This window comes from Psammomys obesus, unplaced genomic scaffold (assembly GCF_907164565.1).
Source record: "Psammomys obesus unplaced genomic scaffold, mPsaObe1.curated_primary_1811, whole genome shotgun sequence".
Classification (NCBI taxonomy): Eukaryota; Metazoa; Chordata; class Mammalia; order Rodentia; family Muridae; genus Psammomys; species Psammomys obesus.
The window spans coordinates 9,704,424-9,725,035 of NW_026588752.1; the positions used below are offsets into that span (position 1 = coordinate 9,704,424).

At 41.3% G+C, this 20,612-nt stretch overlaps 1 protein-coding gene across 1 annotated transcript in view; it reads left to right on the forward strand.

Moving 5' to 3' along the window:
- Window positions 1-1,334: 1,334 nt before the first annotated feature.
- Window positions 1,335-20,612, forward strand: part of Ubtd2 (ubiquitin domain containing 2) — a 60,904-nt gene continuing 41,626 nt past the window's right edge. Inside the window, exon 1 of the mRNA XM_055604850.1 lies at window positions 1,335-1,712. Coding sequence (XP_055460825.1) covers window positions 1,643-1,712 — 70 coding nt within the window. The 5' untranslated portion in view covers window positions 1,335-1,642. The remainder of the gene's footprint in view (window positions 1,713-20,612) is intronic.

A 20,612-nucleotide genomic window follows, 5' to 3' on the forward strand; every position in this document is an offset into this window, starting at 1 on the left:
CCCAGTGCTCAGGACTACAATCAGGATAAAGCTTCTTCACCATTAAGCCCAAAATAGTGGACTTCTATTTCTGAGCCATTTCTGTGCTTTCATATAAATGCAGAGCTTTGTTTGTTTAACCTTCATTTTTGCCTGCCTATCAAATGAATACCAGGCCCCAAATCTTATTTTGGACTGTTTCTGTGAGCTAGATTCCCAGATGTGAAATAACCCCCACTCAAACGGTACGAACATTTTTAAAGCTGTTGATTGGCACTGCCAAACCTTTGCAAAATGATTGAACCAATTTACACTCCCACCAGCAGTGCACGAGAATATATTTAAATGCAAATCCTAAGAAGCAGAGTGTCTCTTCCGTAGGTATTTCACTTTAAAAAAAAATTTTTTTTTTTTTTTTTTAATGCTAAGCAAAAGCTGACCCAGGGTTTTATAAAAGGAAAGTCTGGCATAAAAGTGGAACCTAGTTAAAACAGCTTAGACATTTAAAAAAAAAGAAAAAGAAAAAGAAAGAAAGAAAAAAGAAAAAGCTTTCAAAGACCCAAGCAGGCCGATAAAAATGTTAGGCGCCGTAGCAAGAAGCACAACTCCAAAGGGGCCATTAACAGTTTGGCTTAGGTTGGGATGGTAACCGCCAAGAATGTTGGGCGTGGTCAGTGTACCAAATTCTAGTTCATAAAAAGCAGAATATTAATACTTCACTTTGTTCAAAAGACGACTTAAGATGTCTAACGCCAGGTTCTAGAGTAGTAGTATTGTCTATAATGAAGCCTATGGGAACGACACACACACCCGTGCCCCTTCGCTCCGGGCACGGGATAGCAGGCCTGCGCAATCTGAGAACACCTCTACCAGGCGGCCACAATGATGGCAGGGTCTGCAGACCGGGAGTCAAGGGAAGCTCAGAGTCGGTGGTCAGCCCGCTGCTTCCAGAAATTCAAGGGGTACAGGGACTAGTGGTCAGGCCAACACCTCCAATCACGCCCCGGCCCGCCCACGACCCCGAGACTCCCACGGCTCCCTCTGGATACCCCCTTCCACCCGCCTCATCAGGAGCCCCACCTCCGAGAGGGCCACTTCGTCCTCACTTGGGTCCTCCCCTTCTTTCCGGCCCACCTCCACTTGTCCCCTACCCTCCCGGCCTCGGGCGCTCGGCTCCGCTCGGTTCCGTTCGGAACTCCCCGCCCCCGGGACGCCTGCAGCCAATCGGCGCGCAGCTCCGCCCCTCGCGGCCGTTCCAGGCGGGCCGGCCGAGCGCAGGCCGAGCCGGGCTGAGGGCGGCGCCGCGGGCGGGGGCGATGGGGCCTGGCTGCCGGGCGGCGGCGGCGGGTCTCGCCTAGACGCGAGGGTCGCGGGAAGGCGAGGGGCAAGCGGGCACTGCGGCCCGCCCGGGATGGGTCGAGCCCGGCCTGGCGGGGCCGAGCGGGAGCGGAGGGCTGCACGCGGGCCGGGCCTGCGGGCTGGGCGGCCCGGGGGGTTGAGGTAGAGGTGGGCGCGGAGGAAGGGGCCGGGCGAGGCGGTGGGAGGAGCGGCGAGGGGGCGGAGGCTGAGCGGCGAGAGAGCGGCGCCTGGCCCGAGGCGGCGGCGTCGGAGCAGGCTGAGGCGGCGGCCGGGACGAGCGCCCTGAGGTGGCGGCCGCGGCCCCATGGGCGGGTGCGTGGGCGCCCAGCACGACTCCTCGGGCAGCCTCAACGAGAACTCGGACGGCACGGGAGGTAGGTGGCGCCAGGGGGCGGCCGCGGCCCCCCATTGTTCGCGGCGACGGCCACCTGTCCCGACCCCGCGCCCCTTTGTCGTTCCTGCTCTGCGTCGGCCCCGCCACGCGCTTCGGGCCCCACGCGGGGCCGCGGGCCTAGGCCTGGCTGGGGGGCCACTACGGCCCGAGGAGAGCGGCGGGATGGCGGCCCGCGGGGGCCGGGGAGAGGCGGCAGCCCCGAGTGCCCCCCGACGGGCCCCGCCGCACCCCCCAAGCCCTTCCCGCGTCGGCAGAGTTGGCCCGGCTCAGCTTTCCCGAGTTTCGGATGACAGCCGCCCCGGTTGGTTCCAGTTTCTCGAGGCAGGCTGGGGAAGTCTCAAGTGGCCGTGGGCAGTGTTTTAAGGAGGAGGGGGGCAGAGGATCGGCCCGGGGAAAACGTGGCTCTCTGCTGCTGCCAGAGGCGTTAGCCCAGAGTGCCGTCGGGGCGCACTAGTCAAATTCCGATGTGTCTTACGTAAAAGGGAAACGTGCAGGATGAAAGTACCCCCCGTATAAGATCAATGCTTTGAGTAAAAGTTTTTCCGACCCGGCTCGCGCTTCACGGTGGTAGTAACCGCGGTGAGAAAAGGCTCGTTAATTCCCTTCTTAGTAGTTGGAACAGATAGATTAATTCTACTTTTGAGTGACCCTGAACGTACCGAGCCCATTCATTATATAGAATGTGTGGAAGTTCGAACGTTGAAGAAAAGAGCTACCGGAGAATGGCAAAGATAGCTTTGATTTGATTCAAATCTTATATTGGGTACCTTCACCTCGGATGCAGTTATCTTTTAAGTTGTTTAGTTGCTTGGGAATAGGCGGGGTCGCACCTTTTCGCACCTTGAGACCAGGATCCTGCCCTGTCTCTTAAGCTCTGCCCGTGAATTCTGTGCACCCAACTTTTATACTAGAAATTTCCTCGTCTACGTGATGTTTAGCCATGTCGCTTCACTAAAATTTCTGGCACTGAATGTTGAACAAATAATTAGAAAAGTCGGTGAACGTGGTCTTGAAAAAGTAGTCCATTGAAATGCTCCTTTGTCACAGCCTATTTACTTGGTGAGGTCCTCTGTGAAAACAAAGCCCAAGTATAGAAAGGATGAGATTAAAAACACTGGGCTAAGGGCAGATTGGTGGTCAGGTGGTACTAGTTAAGTTTGCTAGTACTTAACTAGCATCCGGTTTAATTAACTTTCACATATGTTAAAATTATAATATGCCTTTTTTTTTTTTTTTTTTCTGTTACATGAATGAGCCAGTTTAACCCTTTTGGCTGTGCAGCATAGGATCCAATCACATTACTAGCATGGGCTTTTAGATGCATGAAATCCTAGCTTTAGATAATTAATACCAGTGGCATCCAGTTAGTTATAGTGTCTGTTTCTTTCAGCATTTAAGTTTTCTGGACCATAAACTGTTATGTTTTTCTAAAAAAAGTTTTTTAAAAAGGGAGTACCAGCCGGGTGTGGTGGTGCACACTTTTAATCTCAGTATTCAGGAGACAGAGGCTGGTGAATCTCTGTGAGTTCAAGGCCAGCCTGATCAAAGATTGAGTTCCAGGACAGCCTGGGCACACAGAGAAACCCTGTCTCAGAAAACAAAAGAGTTATGAAAAAGGGAGTACTGCCTATTTCTTCTGGGGAAAGGAATGGGATAGCCCTGATGTAGCTGGCAGAAGGAGGGTCTGTGGGGGATGAAAGAGTTTTTTCTGGAATTTAATTTTGGAAGCCTTTCTTCTCCATTGCTGTTGTGAGAGGTAAGAGCTAATTGTGGAGCCAGGAGCTTGGGAGGCTGTTGCTGGAGGATCTTAAGGTCCAGGCCAGTCCTGGCTACAAAACTCTGTCACCAAAAAAACAACAGAATGTTACTGTGCTATGTGTTTCAGGTTAACATGTTAGCAATTCTTTTTTTGTTGTTTGTTTGAAAGGGAATGATTTTTTTTTTCCTAAGGGTGCTAGCAAAGATCTTAACTTTTCAAAAATTAGCAGTTTTAATCTGGATATATTGAGTTATAACATTTGTGTCGACATGGAGTTTATAGAGCAGCCTTTAGGTATGTTTCATGACAGTTAACATTTATTAATGCTGTGTGAGCACCACCATTTTAGAATGACTCCGGCCTTTCCAAAAGTCCACTGATTCATAATAAATATGATTTAACATACTTGGATATTGTACTTTCCTTTTCCTTCTGGATTAAAGTATTTTTGCTATGAGTGTAAAATTATCCAAAAAGCCTTATTACTTAGATTATGTCTGTGAAGGGATTTGGAGGATTCTTACAAAACATCATAACACTATGGAGATAGCTTAATTCTCACACTAAAATTTGTGTTACTGTTTGAGTTATTAATGTTTCTGTAGTTTTCCTTCTGGTTTACATTGTCTAGAATTCAGATTTGAGTTTTAAGCTATTTAGGCTTTTTTTATGCTTAAAATTTTCAACAAGGCATGTTTATTATAGATTTAAGATTATCTAATTTAGTGTTCTCCAAACCTGTAGTCTCCTATGGTTGTGGCTGCCCCGCCCCCAACTCATGATACCCCCAAACAGGGTTCCTCTGTGTAACAGAGCCCTGGTTGTCCTGGACTCAATTTGTAGAGCAGGCTGGCTTTAAACTCAAAAAGATCTGCTTGCCTCTGCTTCCCTAGTGCTGGGTTAAAGCTGTGTGCCACCATGGCCAGTTTGTGGCTTTTTCCCCCTTTAATATAGTATATTCTCTATGGTTCTCTTTTTAATGATGACATTGTGAAGCTGGACTTGGTACTTAGGACCAGTAGACAAGAGTAAGGGTGTGTGTCTGTGTCTCTGTGTGTATTGCACACATACATGGTAGATGACAAACAACTTTTGGCTTTCTCCTTCCACCATGTTTGTCCCAGGGATTGAACACAGGGGTCTCTACTCTGGCTCCTTTACGATTTTTTTTTTTTTTAAAGTAAATATGGAGACCATCAATACAATGAATTGAGGACAGCCAGTGTGCTTATTTTCTTAGTTCATCTCTTTAAGTGGACTCTTCAGTGACACAAGAGAACTGAACTGGTCCTGGTATCTGCAAGTTCCTAGGTTCTCAAGAAGCCAGCCAAATGCTGGACATGTACTTCAGAATGGCTCTGCATCATCGTGGAGTTCTTTTAGATACCTATTTATAGCAGCCTTACAGACACCTACTCAGTGAGTAACAGTGATTTAGAATAATAAAGTCTACAGTTTATCTGGTATTTATTATGTAACAAGTCCTATGCTAAAGGATTAATAGAGGCATTGAGTCCACAGGTCTTTTGAGATGGATGGCAGTCACTTCTGTACTGTCGATGAAGACTGAAGCCTGAAGAAACTAAGTGATGTCCTGGATATCACATAACTTCTAACAGCAGTGAGAGCTCTTTATTCAGGGCTAAAAGTAAATAGCCTTCTTTTCTTTTGTTCTAAATTTATTTAAGAAATTACATATAATATACTACATAAAACGTGTTATTAATCTTTTTTCTTGTGTTTGGTTTTGTTACTGTTATTCAAAAGAAGGTCTTTCTATGTCCTAGAACTGACTCTTTAGACCAGGCTGCCCTCAAACTCAGAGGCCTGCCTCTGCCTCTCCCGAGTGCTGAATTAGTGCACCACACCTGGCTAACCGTATTTAAGTGAAGTTCACACAGTGATATATATCTCTCATCACTGTCCAAATCCATATTTCTTTTTCAGGTACTGAGTCTCTCCCCTCTTTTTTCAACCTCTGATAACCATAATGTACTTAAAAAAAAAATAAAACCATGGCTATATGTGTTCGGGATGTTTCATATAAATGGAATCACATAATATTCTTTTCTTTGTGGTTTATTTCGCTTAGCATAATCTTTTCTGGGTTCATCCTGTAACAGCTGTCAGTATTTAATCTTTTTATGATTGAATAATACTCATATATTATATGTATGTACACGTTTTCTATCTAACCATCTGTTGCTTTGTCTTTAAGTTTCTACATTTTGGTGCAAATGCATTCATGAACTTTGGTTGTATAGATATATATTTTCATTTCTTTTTTAAAGATACCTAGAAGTAGAACTATTGGGGGATTATGACAATTCTATTTATCTTTTTGAGGACTTCCCAGACTTTTTTTTTTATAGAGACCATGCTGTTTTACATTCCTACCTGAAGTCTTTCTGCAATTTTTCTTCCTCTTTACCAGCACTTGCTATTTTCCATTTTAAAGAACATCACAACTCTAGAGGTTGTGAAATGCTATGTTCTTGAGGTTTGGTTTGGCCTCCTGGATGAGTGCTGTTATTCAGTAACTTTTATGTACTTAGTGGCCATTTATATTTTTTTGGGAAAATGTTTGTTCAAGTCCTTTGCCTCTGTGATGCTGGAACTTTATGTTAGATACATCTGTGCAAATTTTAATAAAGTCTAATTCATTTTCTTTCATTTTACTTTGAGTTTTAACTATACTTCTATATCTATCCCTTGATGATGAATAAATACATAGATCTGTAAGCAGTAATTCATTAGTCCATTAAGGAGCACTTTATCTTCTCAGTTAGGAATAGGAAACTCCCAGGCTTACTTCCTTTGATCTGGGGAAGGTTATTAGCACTGAGGTCTTTTCCATGAACTCACTTGAGACTTTTTTTTTCCTCAATGCAAATTGGTGCCTGCATACGCCAAGCTCTACCACTGAGCTACATCTCCAACACTTGCTGTTATGAAGCAGGCTCATTATGTAGCCCAGGCTGGCCCTTGAACTAAAGATCCTTCTTGCCTTAACCTTCTAAATGTTGAAATGAGAGGATTATGCCACCCTTTCTTGGCTCCATTTCAGCTTCCTTAAAAAAATTTTTTTTTATTTGATGTATTTGAGTGTTTTGCCTGTGTGTGTGTAAATGCATATGGTTGTGTGCTTTGCATGTGTGTCTGGAAATCTTTAGAACTAGAGTTAACAGACACATGTAACGTGCCAGGTAGCTTAACTATTGAACCGTCCAGCTTCATTTCAGCTTCTTTATCAAGAGATGATTTTTCCTGGGGTCATCAAAAATCTTTAAGGAATCCTAATCGTTTTAGGAAAGTATAATGTGCACACATGAAAGAACTGCAGTGTAGTATAGGCAGATAATGAACTGTCCTGTAACCACACGAGCAGTGGAATAGCAAGGAAACCAAGTGACCTCAGCAGCATGACTCTGGGAAGAGAAGCTGTTGAAGTGGTCAGAAGCTGGGTGTGTTAACACATGCCCTTAATCCCAGCACTTGGGGGTGTGGAGGCAGGAGGATCAGGAGTTCAAGTTTATCCTCACCTCCATAGCTAGTTTGAGTCCATTCTATACTACATGAGATCCTGTCTCAAAAAAACAAAACAAAGTGCTCAGACTAAGGAAAAAGCTGGTTTTCAAAACATGTTCTAGGCCAGGCACGATGGTGCGCACCTTTAATCCCAACATGGGAGGCAGAGGCAGGCAGACTTCTGTGATTTTCTGAGGATAGCCAGAGCTACATAGTGAAACCCTGTCTCTGCGGGGGGGGGGGGGGAATATGTGTGTATGTCTGTACAGGTGCCTGTAGAGGCCAAACGTGTTGGCTCTCTCTGGAGCTGGAATTAGAGGTGTTTGGGAGGCACCTGATGTGGGTTCAGGACTCAAACTCAGTAAGAGAAGTGTGTGCTCCTAACCCCTGAGCCATCAGCCAGGTGTGATTGACAGCACATGCTGTCCTAGCACTTGGGAGGTGGGGAAAGGAGAATCAAGAATTGGAGGTCATTTTCAACTATATAGCAAGTTCAAGACCAGTTGGGCTTCAGTGAGAGTCCACCTAAAAAAGGATGTGGGGTGCTGTGGCTGGAGAGGTGTCTTAGTGGTTAAGAGCACTGGCAGCTCTTCCAGAGGACCTGGGTTCAATTCTTAGCACACCCATATGGCAGATCACACCTCTCTGTAACTCCAGGGCTCTGACACCCTCACAGAGACATACATGCAGGCAAAACACCAGTAAACATAGAATAAAAATAACTTATGTATTAACAAAACAAAACAAAAGGACATGTTCATACACTGCAAGAGAGAACATCTCAAGTGGAGGAATAGTTGTGAGCCTATTCCCAACTAATGTTGAAAGGGATTTTCAAATTTTATTTCTTTGTTTATTATTTTGTTTTTTTGAGACAGGGTTTCTCTGTGTAGCCGTGGTTGTCCTGGAACTCCCTCTGTAGACGAAGCTGGCCTCAAACTCAGGTTGACCTGCTTCTGCCTTGCAAGTACTGGGAGTAAAGGTGCGCACCACCACCACCACCCCCAGTTTAAGAAGCTTAATAAAAGCTCTAATCTAGGAATGATAGGTGTGTGTGTTCCTGACTTTGGTTGTCTTTTTTTCTTTTGGACAAATCCCTTCTTTATGGAGGGACTTTAGTTGAATCTTGGTGTTCCTGCTGTAGTACATAGCTTTCACAGCTACTTCTAACGGCACTTCAGGCATTATTTAATGAATGATTATTGAGTGCTAATCACTAGTAGTAAACTTTTGCTTCATAAATTAGCTGTCTGTTTTGGGTTTAAGCAAAGTGAAGTTTTGCTGAAGAAAGAGTTGGGTTGATTTAGGTTAAGGAATACAGTCAAATTAGTTGGACATGATGAATTTAGTGATTTTTTTTTTCTTATCCTAGACCATCTATGTGGTTTATCTTCATTTGGTGGGTACCAGACCTGATCTTCTTGTCCTCTTAATATGCTTGCCATATTTCTCCTTATTGGGCAGTACTAGGCTACCAGCTACCACCAAGTCCTCATGATTGACTGATAGGTCAGGGACAGTAGATTGAGAATTTCTAATGCATTTGTACTTAAAGGTGTGTGCATGTTGGCCAGAAACAGTCAACATGTGTTATTCTTGTGTTAACTACTTGACTTGCAGTTGGCAAAAATCATGTTACTTATTTATTATTGTGTGGGTGGGTAATGTGTGGAGGTCAGAGGACAGCTTTGTAGAGTCTGCTCTCTCTTATCTCTATGTGGGTTCTATGAAATGAACTCAGGTCACTAGGCTTGTGTTGTCCAGGTGGTGAAAAGCCTCTCCCACTGAGCTAATCTTGCTAGCCCAACGGTTTTTTGTTTTTTTTTTTTCTCTTTGTTTTGTTTTGTTTTTAAATGTACTGACATTGAGCAGAGAGATTAGATATTGCTGAGTATATATTGGGTGTTGTAATATAAAAATACCATAATTTTGCATGTTTACAGTAAAATTTTAAAAATTTTTCACCATTGCTTCCTTATCAGAGGTACTTTTATATTGCTGAACCAAAGAGGAAGGGTTCATTTTGATTCAGGGTTTCAAAGTTCATGGGTGGCTGCTCCATTACTTTGGGCCTGAGGTGAGAGGGAACATCTTCACTAATGAGATGGTGTAATGAAAGCTGTTTACCTAATGGCAGATGGAAACAGAGAGGAGAGGGGAAGGGCAAGATAAGTCAGGCTATAGGTGACCTGCCTTCTCCCTCCTGGTCCCATCTCCTGAAGTTTCCACCCCCTCCTAAAATAGTACCACCAGCTGGGACCAAGCCTTTAGCATAAGCCTATAGGGGACATTTCATATTCAAACCATAACAGCTGCTTTCTGAAATGGAATTTCTGTTAAATTAGATGGCTAAGGAAACTGAAGTGAAGCTGCATGAATTTGACTTGAGTGTGGAATCTTAAATACTTCCATAAGACTGGGCTGAGGGAATATTGTGTGTGTGTGTGTGTGTGTGTGTGTGTGTGTGTGTGTGTGTGTGTTGCTGGAGATTTTAAGCCAGGGCCTTATTGTATACAGAGTAAGCATTTTCCAGCTGAAGTACAGCCCTAGCCAGTGACTGAATGGTAATGGAGTGATTTGGGGCTCTTCTAATTGAGTACTTACCATCCCAGGAAAATGGTTAGATGACTTTGTGTTTATTGTAAACTAGATTTGATACCTACTAGGGCATACTTCTTTGATTGGCTCATATAGCATCCACACTGTGGGCTGTGTCTAGTTTATAAAGTTGTATGCCCTTCATTTAGGGTAGACATTTTATTTCCTAGGGAAGTCAAGATGTGTCTTTCAAGAGCTTATTTCAGACAGATTCATTGTATGATACCCAGGCTGGTATCCAACTCTACAGGCATGTGTGACCATGTCTGGCTTTTCCTGAAACTTTTAAATGAAAAAGTAGACCTCCGTTATTCTGACTCAGTGTACTTGAAGCTATCTGTGTAACCAGAGTTACAAGTAAGGCCAGCTCTGAGGTAATCAAGTAGCTTATGGTTACTGGAGGAGGCATACATTTAAATAATTAAGGCTTTAAAAATCCCCACAGCAATGAAAACAACATTAGAAAAGTGCAAAGAAAAGCAGGGAACAGGGTCAGAGAGGTGGTATAAGAAGTTTGTTTTTAATGCCAGGCATGGTGGCACAGTCCTTTGATCCTCGCATTCAAGGGGCAGAGGCTGGTGGATGTGAAATTAGAGGTCAACCAGTGCTACATAGTGAGGCCCTGTCTCAAAAAGAAAGAATGGTGTTCTTTGTGCAGAGGAGACTGATCTAAGGAAAGAAAAAGGCATTTCAGGAGAGCTCAAAGCTTGTGAGGGCAGAGGTTAAATACAAAGTTCTTGTTTTTGAATCAGGTTCTGCTCCTGCACTTGGAGCTAGCTGGTTTGGCTAGGCTGGCTGCCTAGTCCTCTTATCTCCATCTGCCTCGGGCTGGGATTACAGACATGCACTGCTGCCCTTGATTTTCTTAATGGCTTTTGGGTTCTAACTCAGGTCCTCATGCTTGAACATCATGTATTTTATTGACTAAGCCATCTCTCCAGTCAAATTTTTGCCATCTAGATTAGACAAATTATGAATTATATTTCTTTTTTTGAAGTACTAGGGTCTTGTTGCCCACACCCAGCCTGCTTGTGACTTGTGTTATTGAGAATATCTGATCGTCCCGTCTCTCCACCACATTTAGTTTCCTGCAGTTGAGGCGATCAAACCCAGGGCTGTGACCATGCTAGGCAGTACTCTACTAATTAAGATACATCCTCAGCTCTTTGTATTTCCTTTTAAATGATGTGCCTTTTTTTTCCTTTGTTTTAACTATGAAAGTAAGCAAGGCATTTTACATTCCCAACATGCACCTCTAAAAAAGTAAAGTTCCTGCCATGTTGCTATGATTATGCCTAAAACTTGGATTTTTATCCTTTGTGTTCACCAAGATCTATTCCATAATTAGATGCCCCATTTCTCTCCAAATACTTTTATATAACTTCCCCCCAAAACTGGATTTTGTTGGTATTGAGGCATTACATATGATTTTTTTCTTCAGTCTTTTAAGATCTAGAAGAACCCCTTTCTTTTTCCTTTGGCATTGACTTTTTGAAATTTTTTTAAAGTTTTTCTTTTTTTCCTTTTTAAAGACATTATGTACACAGTATTCTGCCTGCATATAGTCTGCATGTCCGAAGAGGAACCAATGGTTGTGAGCCAACATGTGGTTGCTGGGAATCGAATTCAGGACCTCTAGAAGCTTAGCCAGACAGTGCTTTTAACCTCTTGGTCATCTCTCCAGCCCTGGAATTGACTTTTTTAAAAAAAGTCTTACAGATGGATCACAGTCTGGGATTGTCTGTGACCCTGGGTTTTTTTCATTTTCTTGGGCTGTAGCCTCTGCAGTTTTCCTAGAGCTAGAAATTACATAGGTCTGATTTTGATAGGGGATTATTAATAATTAATACTATTAATGATTAATAAAAACTGGAAATTAGGTAGATCTAATTTTAACATGATGATTATAATGTACCCAGGCCATAGTGAACTCACTCTTCCCATTTTCTCTTCTGTCTTCAACATTAGCATAATTTGCATTATTGACAGAGTCTGAGCCCTTATCTCCTGTCATTCTCACAGTTTCCGTTCACTACTTCTAGTGGTGTCCTTACTCCTACCCCTATTTAAAAAATAATCTGTTGCGGTTATTTTTTAATATTACTTCTCTTAGATTGTAAACTGCACTTGACAAAGAATTTAGTTCTCTGTGCTTGAGGCTCCAGTACCTCGTGTGGCACATATCTTTATTTTCTTATGACAGCGTTGGAAAGGACTAGTTTGTTAGTCAAGACCTTACTAGATTCTAGAACAGGAGCTTTTCTAATAGGACCAAACAGTATAATGAAGATCCTTGAGTAAATCCACTTAAACCTTCTCATTATGACTTTAAGTGACTTCCCAGCTCCTTAGTTTTTAACATGTTGGATGATATCAGCAATTTAAAACAATTTCTTTAGCCGTGGAACTTTCTTTTTAGGTTTCTGTGACATTTAACATATTAGTCGTAACTTTCATCCCAGGCTCAGCATTTAATTTCCTTTTATCCTAGTTTTATAGTCCGTATATTCGTCATTCTCAAGAAGGTGAAGAAATGATTTAGTGTCATATAAAGTTAAATCATTCTCACTAAGTGATGTATTTAGCTGTTGACCTGTATCCAACAGGTCACACAGCATCTTGTTTTTCCTGAGCATTGTTTGCTTTCTTGCAGTGTTTGGTGTGGGCATAGATGGAGCAGAGGCATCTGAGCTTACAGTGGCATCTGATGGAGCCTAATACTTAAGTGCGTGCTGTGTTAGTGTGCTCACTTGCTCAACCTTACGTATGTGGGTAAATATATACCATGTTATCAAAATGCACCGCAGTCAGCAGCATGTTTGCAGAGTTCCCTAAGTTTCCCGTGCATAGAGACAAGAGAAGCTTCATAGTCTGTAACAGCAGCTACTCCACCTCACAATGGCCTTGATGGTTGAAATTTGACATTGTGGACCTTTTTTTTTTTTATTATTATTTTTTATTTTATTTTTTTTTTATTTTTTTTTATTTTTTTATTTATTTTTTTTTTTTTTTGACATTGTGGACCTTTGTTTTGCAGTTCTGTTCCAGCACTGGAGACATAGAGGCAGGTAGGTCTCTGGGTTTCAAGATAGCCAGGTCTACATCCAAGGACCCTGTCTTTGAAAAAAAGGAACAGTTGTGGTAGAAAGTCTTCCAGGCTATGCTGAGGAAGCTCTGAGGAGGCTGTTTGTTTTGTTCCCTTGAGTTCTTTGGAGACAGTTTTAAAAATCATATGACACGATATTTAAAAAAAAAAAAATGTTCATATAATTTCATTTTTTCTCTATCTAAGGTTAGTATAATATGTTGGATGTTTTTATATATGCAGAGTTTCTTAGAATTACTGAGTAGTAGTTAGACAGTTAAGAGGTTCACTCAATTTAGAGAAACATGCTACCAGATTTGTTTGAATTCTAAGAAGACTGATGTTGAATAAACAAACAAACAAAAAAGATAAAGGCATTTAAAATTAGCTGTACTATTACTGTCTTCTTACAGATTCTGGAAGCGTCTTTATTTCTTTCCACCCTGCCCTCAGTTCACTTTCCCTAGGACTTTAACAAACAAGGAACAAGCCTTCAGACCATCTTTCTCTTCCAGAGCAATTTTGGCTTCATAATGTATTTTATAAAGTGCAGTTGCTTCATTATTTATGATATGAACTAAAGTGCAACTTAACTGTATGAGGCTAACCCTTACTATGTCTTCCCAGGCCTCACTTCTCTCAGATGTAAAGTCTTCTAGTTCTTTTCCTATAAGTGAGGAAAGCTTGTACTATGTTTAATACAGGAACTTCAGACAACTTGTACTTCATGGAAAGTGCCCGATAGATTAGAGACCTATGACAAGTTTGTCTGTGGCATAGAAAGGAGGAGCCAAAACTAGAAATGTAGGTCAAAGGCAGAGTGCTTACCTAGCATGCTCTAGACCCTGGGTTCAAATCTCAGTACTGAGGACAGAAAGGGTGGGGAATAGAAATCAGAATTAGATGAGATTCCAGAGGTATCGTGTTTGCTATGTTTGTTAAAACCCAACCATGGCTTCTGAAGAGTAGATAAAACTTAAGATGAAACGAAGAAATGTCAGAGGTGTATCATGAGATCTGTACCTTCCAAGTAAGTAAGGAATAGCATTTTTCTTCCAAGACATTTATAGTTTTTCTTTTACTTGGAACACAAATGATGGGGTGCTTTTTTTCTTTTTAGTTTAGTATTAGGTTTTGTTGTTGTTTTAAGACAGAGTCCCACTATGTCGTCTTTACTGTCCTGGAACTCGCTGTAAATCAGGCTGGCCTCAAACTCATAGAGATCCTCCTGCCTCTACCTCAAGACTACTGGGATTAAAGGTAATGCTACCACACCTGGCTTGGTGCCTTTTTTTTTTCTTTTAATTTTTGGTTTTTGAGACAGAGTCTCACCTAGGCTGGCCTGAAACTAAGAGACATCCACTTGCCTATGCCACTAACCACGCCCACCCCATTGTCCTTATTACATTTATTACCCTGGGCAGGTTTTCAGAAGGCAGAGACAGAGATTTTTTTTTCTGGGGGTGGTGGGGGTGGTGGTGGTTTCAAGACAGGGTTTTGCGCTGTAGCCTTGACTGTTCTGGAACTTGCTCTGTAAACCAGGCTGGCCTCGAACTCACAGAGATCCTTCTACCTCTGCTTACCCAGTGCTGGGACTAAAGGTGTATGCCTGGCTTTGTTTTTAAATTTTTTAAATTACATTTTTCAAGTTGTGTAGGGTGCATGTGTGCTTGCACATGTGAGTGTGCTGTGAATACCGTGTGCCACATAGTGTGTGTGGGGATCAGAGGCTTGGTAGACTGTTATCGCCTTTCCTCCGAGTGACTCCTGAGCACTGGGCTCAGGTCATCAGACTTGACCACAAATGTCTTTACCCACTGAGCCATCCTGCTGTCCTCCCACAATATATTTGAATTGGTTTCAGGGATATAAGATCAGTTAGAGTGCTTACCTAACATGCTTAGAGCTCTGGGTTTGGCAGTGCATTCCTATAATCGCATTACTCAGGAGGTGAAGACAAGAGGAAACAGAAGTTCAAGAGCGTCCTAAGCCATATATCAAGTTTGAGAAGCCTGAGCTACATGAGTGTATTTATTTCCTCTCAGAATCCTAGGAGCTGTATGAGGTTAGCACTTTACCCTATTTATCATTTCTCTCAAGTTTGTGTAGACTCTAGGATAGCTGCACAGATTATAGGTAATGTAACAGATGCACAGTTGTGACTTAATTATTATTTTGAAAATGAAAAGCTTTTTTTTTTTTTAATTTATTTATTATGTATACAATGCCTGCACCCCAGAAGAGGGCATCACATCTCATTATAGATGGTTTTGAGCTACCATGTGGTTGCTGGGAATTGAACTCAGGACCTCAGGAAGAGCAGCTAGCCAGTGTTCCTAACCTCTGAGCCATCTCTCCAGCCCATGAAAAGCTTTCTACTTGGCTTTTTTTCATTTGGGTTTTGAAATTATTTTCCTTATTTTCTTAACTGGTTCCTTAGTTGTACAAAAGCCCATTATCTTTTAGAGACTCTCCTCACAGTAATTAAGACTGGGATAAGTTGGCTCATTTGACAAAGGAAGCAGTGATCTAATTTGCTTGTTGAAGGCTCTGTTTATTTTATGCTTTGTTTTGTATTATTCTTGTATCTTTAGCAAACCTAGTGATGATTTGACCTGCTTTAGCTATGAACAGGAAGTTAATTATACTTGTAGCCCACCTAGTTCAATGAAGCAGTGAGTGGACTAGTGAGCTGCCTTTCAGCTAACTCTGGGCTTAGGTTAAATGGAGTAGAAATTGAGTCTTCATAGTACCCTGTGCTGAGTAAATAACAGTTAGGAAAGCACTGTTCAGGCATTCTCAGGCCAGGGCTATACCTCAGGTGGTAGAGTGCTCAGCTACCACGCCCTGTGTTTGATCCCCAGAATCTGAGCACTGCAGAAAATTGGGCATGGTAGCACACACTGAGGAGCACTGAGGAGATAGGCCAGAGGCCTGGAAGTTCAAGGTCATCCTCAGCCACTTGAGAATTAGAGGCCAGCCTCAGGTACCTGAGATACTATCTTACGCTGGGTGTGGTGGCGCTTGCCTGTAATCCCAGCACTCTGGGAGCCTGAGGCAGGTGGATCTGTCTGAGTTCAAGGCCAGCTTGGTCTGCAGAGTACAGGACAACCAAGGCTACACAGAGAAACCCTGTCTCAAATAAAACAAAACAAAAATTCTCTGAAATTTTATATGTTCTTCTTTTAATTTTATATGTTCTTACATATGTTACATATTCACAGACTTTTTGTGGAAACCGGGTAATCAAGGAATCAAGGTAAGTTAGTTTAGGGAACAGAACTCGTCTTTTGCCTTTTCGTTACTTAATTTATGAATGCAGTATAGAAATCCAGCTGTGGCCTCATGTGTGCTTGTCAAATGCTTTACAGAGAGCACTATCCCCTGCCTTCACTTAGTTATTTAGGATTTTTGAGGCAGGATCTTGTTTGTAGTTCAGGACTGCCTCAAAGTCAGGATGTGTGTGTGTCCACCCTTCCAACCCCTTAGTTAGGATTCAGCCATGGAACAGCAGGCCTGGCTAGCCCTTTTCTGTCATATAAATATTTAGAGAATTGTTTTAAGGGAAAATGTATACAAATAAAACCGTAATATAATATGGTTTAGGATTTGTTAATATTCTAGTATAAGTGTATTAGTATATTCTAATAAGTATAAGATAATTGGTAACATGGCACAGGCACAATTTTTGTTCTGTTTTTACTTACTAAAATTTCCTTCCTTGCCTGTGATTTGTCTAGCAGATACACATTAAGTACATCCACAACACACTTGGGGGTACCTGATATTTGCTAAATGAGTGGATCTTACTGAAATCATTAAAACAATGCCTTTTAAATTGCATTCTAATAAAATTAACAAATATGTGAGGTGTACATATTGAATTTTCACATGTATTCTCTAGATATTTTTTCTTTTTCTTTTTTTCTTTCTCTTTTTTTTTTTTTTGCAAGAACCCTTTGACCTAAGAAAGATTGATATTCTTTGCCATCTTATAGGGGAGAAAAACTGAGGCATGAAGAAGTTTTGATCTGAACAAAGAATAATAACATGAGTAGCTCAGATTGTCATATAAAAGCACTGTGAGCTCCCTGATCCAGCCCCTGGAGCCATGTGTAGGCCAGTTGTAAGCTCTGCTTTCTCTCGTTAAGTCCGTGTTCTTCTACAGGTGGTGAGGATTTGCCGTTGACTTTAGTTCCTCATAGCAGAATTGTGTGATCTTCCTTTGTCACAGTTTACAATTAAGTTGAAGTTAATAGGATGTATATTTTAACGTCTCTTTTGCTTGTACTCAGTAGTGGGCAATTGTCTTTAATCTCAGAAATTTTGAACTGGGGCTGGTGAGACAGCTCAGCAGGTAAAGGTACTTGCTGCCAAGCCTTATGGTCTGTGTCCGACATACGGTGGAAGGAGAGAACAGATTTCCTTAAGTTGTTTCCTGACCTCCACATGCAAACTGTGGCATGTCCTCTTCTTTAAAAAGATAAATACAATAACACAATTCTCAAAATAAAATTTGAACTGAGTGCAGTGGTACATGCCTAATCACAGTATGTGGGTGTGGTAGGAGCAGAAAAATCAGGAGTTTGAGGCCAGCTTTGTTTACATAGATGGAGCTAACCTGGGTTACAGGAAACCCCATTTTTTATTTTTTATTTTTTATAATTTTGAACTGAGATCTTAAGTTCCTAACTGGATCATATAGAATGCAAGTTTAATTTTCATCTGTTTTACTCAGTTTTTTTTTGTTGTTGTTGGTTTGTTTGTTTTTTTATCATGTCTGCCCCCTATTTTTACACATGGAATGTTTTCAACTTAAACTCAGTTGATTCAAGTTTGCCTTGAATTGTTGATGGGGTATAAGTTTGAAGTCCTGAAGGTGTTGTTTAGTCTTTAAAGCTTTGTTTAATCTGAAGAAAGTCTTTCTAAGACTGACTTGTCATTTTTCGTAGAGCAGTAGGAATTTCAGGAAGTGGTGGTTGTCCTAAGGGAGGCGTTGAAGGAGGTGTCCTGGCAGTCTCTACCATCATCTCCTCGGCATGTGGACATTAGGAACTGCCTTCTGATTTCACAACTGACAAAGAGCAGGCTCATCCTGCTTACTAGAGTGTCTCACATAGGAGTAGGGGCCGAGGGGTGCCCAGTGATTCTGTGATGTCATAGCTTGTACTATATATGGTAGTCACTATGAGTTTTTGCCTGGGACAGTTGCCTGAAAACTTTTTATTATTGTTGAGATTTGTGTTGGTTGTTTTTGTTTTTGTGAGATGGGGTCTTTTGTATTCTAGGTTGGTGTAAAATTCATGATGTTGCTGAAGATTATCTTGAACTCCTGATCCTCCTGCCCCCACCTCCCAAGCTGGGCCTAAAAGCATGTGCCGTGCCTGGAAACTACCCTGGGGTTATATTTCACCTGATGTTCATTAGAAAGCTACTGAGTATGTGGTTATTACTATTGAGCTGCCAGAAATTAAAATGTAGGCTAATTGGACAAACCCTGTGCTGGGAATCTGGTTTTCCTCCTCTGTTTATTAATGGTTGCATTATGGCTCAGGTAGATGACTTCCTCAGTGACTCAGAGCAGGTTTTATATGCTTTATATTTTCCTCATTTCAAAATGAGAGGTTGGTATGTGTCATTGCATGTAACAGAATATCACAGTGAAAAGGAACCTGAGACACTGGCTGTTCCAAGCCCTGAATAAGCATCAGGTGAGGGGGTACAATCTAACATGAGCTCCACTCATCTCTTCTTAATGGAATGAAATGAAGTAAGGGGCTGAATGGATGGCTCAGCATTAGAGCACTGGACACTCTTGCAGGGAAGCTGGGTTCAGTTCCCAGCACCCACATGGTAGCTCACAGCCATCTGTAACTACAGTTCCAGGGGATCCAGTATCCTCTTCTGGCCTCCTTGGAAATGCATGTGATGCATACATACACACAGGGAAAACACTCATTACATAAAATACATGTAAATCTTTAAAAAGTGTTTGAAGCTAGGAGACTTCTACTGGAGCTGTTAGGGTAGAAAATGGAATATGTGGCTGTTTGCTTTCTATATGCTGACACTAAAGGTCCTGGCAAGAGTTATGCTATAATTTGAATAAGGCAAATAACTAATTGAAAATAACTTTTTCCTATATATTTTTCTGTAGTATATGATCCTTTGTCTTTCCAAGAAAGAAATGATAGTGACATAATTTGTACTTCGATGGTGAAGGTAGACTGTAAAGCTTGGGACAAGGATGAATACTAGAATTTAGAATTGTTAGATTTAGGACATTTCAGCATTTATAAACATACCGGGGAAGATACATTTCCAGATAAAATATTTAGGGGGGATATTAGGATGAAGAGCAAAATTCAGTTTTTATACAGAGTTCTGATTTAGTAATGAGTAGGAAATATGAGGCACTTTGTAGGTTATTTTGTAGGGAATCTCAGAATGTTATATATTATAAAATTTTAAATCTTATTCTTGTGTATATAATTCATGTGTATGGGCATGTACGGGCTACGGTGCTCATGTGGCAGTTCAGAGGACAACTTCGTGGAGTCAGTTCTTCCACCTTTATTTGGGTTCTAGAGATTGATCCTGGGTTTTTAAGCTTACATAGTAAGCACTTTACCAGCTGAACCATCTTGCCAGCCTGAATACTATAAATTTTTAATAGGAAAATATTGATTAATGATGTCTTTGCATTTACTTGATACAGCCTAAAAGCTTATTGTAACGTTGCTAAATTAAATCAATACTTGTAAGATCATTTTTTTCTTTTAGATAAAAAATAATTGAAACTTTGGTTCTATATAGATACTATATATGTATTTTATGTATATCATGGATATAATATAAATTATCTGTAACTTCTTTGCCTTTACAGAAGAACTTAAGACTAATGTTTTATTGTCATCTTAGGGATTTATTTATTTACTACAGCTTGAATCTGACACAAGGCTTTCTGTTTGCTAAGCAAGCACTGTACCACTGTACTTAGAAACCCATTTCAGAAGGACTGACAAATGAATACAACATCAAGTGAATTATTTACATGTGTTCTTGTCAGGATTCTAACAGACTTTGGAATTCTTCAAAAATAGGAAAAGTTTCAGATTCAAGAGTCTTGCAAACATATTTATCTTAGGAAACATTAGAATTTTCTTCCTTGGGCTCAGTACAAACCACTAACATGTTCCTGGTAGCTGGCAGGAGCTGTCTGGCAGCAGTTTGTTTTTAGGCCATTGCTAGTTTCCTGGGCCATCCTTGGCATCAGTTGCTACCCTTAAAACTTGATGAATCTTAAAAAAAAAAAAAAAAAAAAAAAAAAACTTGTTGAATCTCTGTGATCTTGCAGCAGAATCAGGCTTACTTGGTGTGAGTGCCTGCATGCATGTGTGCGTGTGAATGGAAGTCATGTAAGCCTGTGTGGAACATTTATTCACATAATGCACGTAACTATGAAGCAGAATAATCTAACTTACTAGTAGTCTAACTTTGGAACTCAGTTGGATTGAGTCAATATCATTTAGCTGTATGGTTTTTAAAAATTCTTAAAATTTAATGGGGCTGTTGGGAGTGTGGCTCAACCATAAAGTGTTTTCCTTGCAAGCATGAGGACCTAAGGCCAATTCCAAAACATAAAATACTGACCATGGTGGTGCTCTCTAGTAATCCCAGCTGGAGAGAAGGCGATAGGAGGAGCCCTGGGACCTGATAGGCTACCCCTGATTGGTTAGCTCCAAAATAAGAGATCACCTCAGAGGAGATGAACATGTTCCTATACATATGTGTATGCATATTCTTTAAAAAAAAAAAAAAAGTTTGATGAACATTTGTGTGTTGCTTTTATTGGGCATTCTGGTGTGTGTGTGTGTGTGTGTGTGTGTGTGTGTGTGTGTGTGTGTGTG